This window comes from Malurus melanocephalus, unplaced genomic scaffold (assembly GCF_030028575.1).
Source record: "Malurus melanocephalus ecotype Western Australia unplaced genomic scaffold, MMel_1.1 scaffold_1140, whole genome shotgun sequence".
NCBI lineage: Eukaryota > Metazoa > Chordata > Aves > Passeriformes > Maluridae > Malurus > Malurus melanocephalus.
Genome location: NW_026624372.1, coordinates 86,655 through 91,449, shown reverse-complemented (window position 1 = coordinate 91,449; position 4,795 = coordinate 86,655). Strand labels below are relative to the sequence as shown.

The window sequence follows — 4,795 nt, the reverse complement described above, 5'->3', positions numbered from 1 at the left end:
CACCTCCCCCACATTAAAACCCAAACCCCCACCACCCCAAACCCACCTGTTTTGGGGTGAACGCTGAAGGGACTCTTTAGGAGATGCCCCAAACCTTTGCTGACGTTGATGTCCAGCCGAGGGAAGCAGAATTGCAGCATCACCTCCCAATCGGCGAAGAACGGCCGCCCCGACGCCCGCGCCCGCTCRGCTCGACCCCGCAGCAGCTCCCAGCGCTGAACCGAGTCCTTCTTTTTGGGGAACTCGGCCTGCAGAGGCTCGCGGTGCTGTGCTGGGCTGGGTCAAGGCTCGGTCTAAACTACTCTGATGCTGTTAAGCCCGTTTTTAAGACTATTTTAAGCTGGTGTTTAAACCCATTTTAAGCCTGTGTTTTAACTTCGTGTTTAAGCCCATTTTAAACCGTGTTTGAGCCCATTTTAACCCATTTTAAACCCGTGTTTAAACCCATTTTAAGCCCGTGTTTAAGCCCATTTTAAGCCCGTGTTTAAGCCCATTTTAAACCATTTTAAGCCCGTGTTTAAGCCCATTTTAGCGCTGTGTTTTAATTCTGTGTTTAAGCCCATTTTAACCCTGTGTTTTAACTCCGTGTTTAAACCCATTTTAAGCCCATGTTTAAGGTTTTAAGCCCGTGTTTTAGCCCATTTTAAGCCCGTGTTTTAGCCCATTTTAAGCCCGTGTTTAAGCCCATTTTAAACCCGTGTTTAAACCCATTTTAAGCCTGTGTGTGAACCCATTTTAAGCCCGTGCTTTAAGCCCGGTGTTTAAGTTCATTTTAACCCTGTGTTTTAAGCCCATGTTAAACCCCACAGACCTCATTAACCCATGTTTAATCCCATTTTAAGCTTGTGTTTCAACTTCGTGTTTAAGCCCATTTTAAACTGTGTTTGAGCCCATTTTAACCCATTTTAAGCCTGTGTTTAAACCCATTTTAAGCCCATGTTTAAGGCCATTTTAAGCCCGTGTTTAAGCCCATTTTAAGCCCGTGTTTAACCCCGCGTTTAACCCCATTTTTAACCCCCGCAAACCCCATTAACCCCATTTTTAACCCCATTTTAACCCCGCAGACCCCATCAACCCCATCTTTAACCCCCCAAAACCCCATTAACCCCATTTTAACTCCACAGACCGTTATCCCGTGTTTAACCCCATTTTAACCCCGTGTTTTAACCCCATGTTAACCCCACAGACCCTGTTACCCCATTTTTAACCCCGCAGACTTCAATAACCCCATTTTTAACCCCATTTTAACCCCGTAGACCCTGTTACCCCATTTTTAACCCCCACAAACCCCATAACCCCATTTTTAACCCCCCAAAACCCCATTAACCCCATGTTTAACCCCATTTTAACCCCATAGACCCCATTAACCCCATTTTTAACCCCATTTTAACCCCAAAAACCCCATTAACCCCATTTTTAACCCCATTTTAACCTCCTCAGCCCCTCCCTCCTAAAGGATATCCTCCGGGATCAGGGCCAGCACTTTCCCCCATTTCTCGGGGTTGCCCAGGATGTCCTGTCCCACCAGGGCGTACTCCTCAAAATATTTTTCCACCACGTCAACCGAGCGCCTGTGGGCAGCGGGATGGGGTCAGTGCCCTCCTGGCACCCCTGTGGGGTCGGGGTGAGGGGTGCCCACCCACCTGATAAAAGGGTGGATGGGGTGAGAGAGGTTCACCTTCTTCACAGTGTCCGCTCCGCCCTGGGGGACAGCGGTGGTCAGGATGGGGGGATTTGGACCCCATAAACCCATCTTCAATAGGGTTAGGGGGTGCCCAGACCCCATAAACCCAACTTGAGCAGGGTTAAGGGGTGTTTGGACACCCTAAACCCAACTTGAGCAGGGTTAGGGGGTGTTTGGACACCCTAAACCCAACTTGAGCAGGGTTAGGGGGTGTTCAAACCCCATAAACCCAACTTGAGCAGGGTTAGGGCGTGTTCAAACCCCAATAAACCCGACTTGAGCAGGGTTAGGGGGTGCCCAGACCCCATAAACCCAACTTGAGCAGGGTTAGGGGGTGTTTGGACACCCTAAACCCGACTTGAGCAGGGTTAGGGGGTGTTCAGACCCCATAAACACACCTTGAGCAGGGTGAGGGGGTGCCCAGACCCCCATAAATCCATCTTCTCCAGGATCAGGGGGTGTTCAGACCCCATAAACACACCTTGAGCAGGGTCAGGGGGTGTTCAAACCCCCATAAACCCACATTCAATAGGGTCAAGGGGTGCTTGGACCCTCTAAACCCACTTTCAGCAGGGTTAGGGGGTGTTTGGACACCCTAAACCCACCTTGAGCAGGGTTAGAGGGTGTTCAAACCCCCTTAAACCCAACTTGAGCAGGGTTAGAGGGTGTTCAAACCCCCCTAAACCCAAATTGAGCAGGGTTAGGGGGTGTTCAGACCCCATAAACCCAACTTGAGCAAGGTCAGGGGGTGTTCAGACCCCCATAAACCCAACTTGAGCAGGGTCAGGGGGTGCTCAAACCCCCCTAAACCCACCTTGAGCAGGGTTAGAGGGTGTTCAAACCCCCTTAAACCCAACTTGAGCAGGGTCAGGGGGTGCCCAGACCCCATAAACCCAACTTGAGCGGGGTTAGGGGGTGCCCAGACCCCATAAACCCGACTTGAGCAGGGTCAGGGGGTGTTCAAACCCCAATAAACCCACCTTGAGCAGGGTCAGGGGGTGTTCAGACCCCCATAAACCCACATTTGATAGGGTCAGGGGGTGTTCAGACCCCATAAACCCAACTTGAGCAGGGTCAGGGGGTGTTCAGACCCCTTAAACCCAACTTGAGCAGGGTCAGGGGGTGTTCAGACCCCATAAACCCAACTTGAGCAGGGTCAGGGGGTGNCCTCAGCCCCTCCCTCCTAAAGGATATCCTCCGGGATCAGGGCCAGCACTTTCCCCCATTTCTCGGGGTTGCCCAGGATGTCCTGTCCCACCAGGGCGTACTCCTCAAAATATTTTTCCACCACGTCAACCGAGCGCCTGTGGGCAGCGGGATGGGGTCAGYGCCCTCCTGGCACCCCTGTGGGGTCGGGGTGAGGGGTGCCCACCCACCTGATAAAAGGGTGGATGGGGTGAGAGAGGTTCACCTTCTTCACAGTGTCCGCTCCGCCCTGGGGGACAGCGGTGGTCAGGATGGGGGGATTTGGACCCCATAAACCCATCTTCAACAGGGTTAGGGGGTGTTTGGACACCCTAAACCCAACTTGAGCAGGGTCAGGGGGTGTTTGGACACCCTAAACCCACCTTGAGCAGGGTCAGGGGGTGCTCAGACCCCATAAACTCGCCTTGAGCAGGGTTAGGGGGTGTTTGGACACCCTAAACCCGACTTGAGCAGGGTCAGGGGGTGTTCAGACCCCATAAACACACCTTGAGCAGGGTGAGGGGGTGCCCAGACCCCCATAAATCCATCTTCTCCAGGATCACGGGGTGTTCAGACACCATAAACCCAACTTGAGCAGGGTTAGGGGGTGTTCAAACCCCATAAACCCAACTTGAGCAGGGTCAGGGGGTGTTTGGACACCCTAAACCCAACTTGAGCAGGGTCAGGGGGTGTTCAGACCCCATAAATCCACATTCATCAGGGTTAGGGGGTGTTTGGACCCCCTAAACCCACCCTCAACAAGGGTCAGGGGGTGTTCAGACCCTATAAATCTACCTCCATCACACAAAGGGGTATCCAGACCCCCAAAGCCCACCTTCAGCAGGGTCAGGGGGTGCCCAGACCCCTTAAACCCACCTTGAGCAAGGTCAGGGGGTGTTCAGACCCCCATAAACCCAACTTGAGCAGGGTTAGGGGGTGTTTGGACACCCTAAACCTAACTTGAGCAGGGTTAGGGGGTGTTCAAACCCCATAAACCCACCTTGAGTAGGGTTAGAGGGTGTTCAAACCCCAATAAACCCGACTTGAGCAGGGTCAGGGGGTGTTTGGACACCCTAAACCCGACTTGAGCAGGGTCAGGGGGTGTTCAAACCCCCGTAAACCCACCTTTTTCAGGGTGAGAGGTATTCAGACCCCCAAAAACTCACCTTCAACAAGGGTCAGGGGGTGTTCAGACCCCATAAATTCACCTCCACCAGAGTGAGGGGTATCCAGACCCCCATAAACCCACTTTGAGCAGGGTGAGGGGGTGCCCAGACTCCCATAAACCCATCTTCAGGGTCAGGGGGTGTTCAGACCCCATAAACACACCTTGAGCAGAGTCAGGGGGTGTTCAGACCCCCCTAAATCCATATTCTCCAGAATCAGGGATATCCAGACCCCCATAAACCCACATTCCCCAGGGTCAGGGGGTGCCCAGACCCCCATAAATCCACATTCCCCAGGGTCAGGGGGTGCCCAGACCCCCAAAACCCCACCTTCTCCAGGGTCAGAGTGGACAGGGGGTGCTCAGACCCCCATAAACCCATCTTCAGCAGGGTCAAGGGGTGCTTGGACCCCCTAAACCCTCCTTCACCAGGGTCAGGGGGTGTTCAGGGGGTGCCCAGACCCCCACAAACCCACATTCCCCAGGGTCAGGGATATCCAGACCCCCATAAACCCACATTCCCCAGGGTCAGGGGGTGCCCAGACCCCCATAAACCCACATTCCCCAAGTTCAGGGGGTCCCTTTGCCCCCCGTGCACCCACCTTGACCAGGCTCAGGTACTCCACAGCCGCTGCCCGCAGCGCTGGTGACCATTTCCTCACGGCGTCGTCGCACACCCAGCAGTGGACGCCCCTCCGGCCCGAGTACACCCACAGGCGATGCCGCACGCCCAGGTCCTCTGGGGGGGCACGGGTGGGTTT

At 54.0% G+C, this 4,795-nt stretch overlaps 1 protein-coding gene across 1 annotated transcript in view; it reads right to left on the bottom strand.

Moving 5' to 3' along the window:
* Positions 1–26: 26 nt before the first annotated feature.
* Positions 27–4,795, bottom strand: part of PRIM1 (DNA primase subunit 1) — a gene marked incomplete at its 3' end in the record, with an annotated part of 7,953 nt that continues 3,184 nt past the window's right edge. The window contains exons 5-8 of the mRNA XM_057387116.1: positions 4,637–4,773; positions 3,061–3,119; positions 2,879–2,988; positions 27–268 (exon numbers count right to left, since the gene is read on the bottom strand). Coding sequence (XP_057243099.1) covers positions 27–268; positions 2,879–2,988; positions 3,061–3,119; positions 4,637–4,773 — 548 coding nt within the window. The remainder of the gene's footprint in view (positions 269–2,878; positions 2,989–3,060; positions 3,120–4,636; positions 4,774–4,795) is intronic.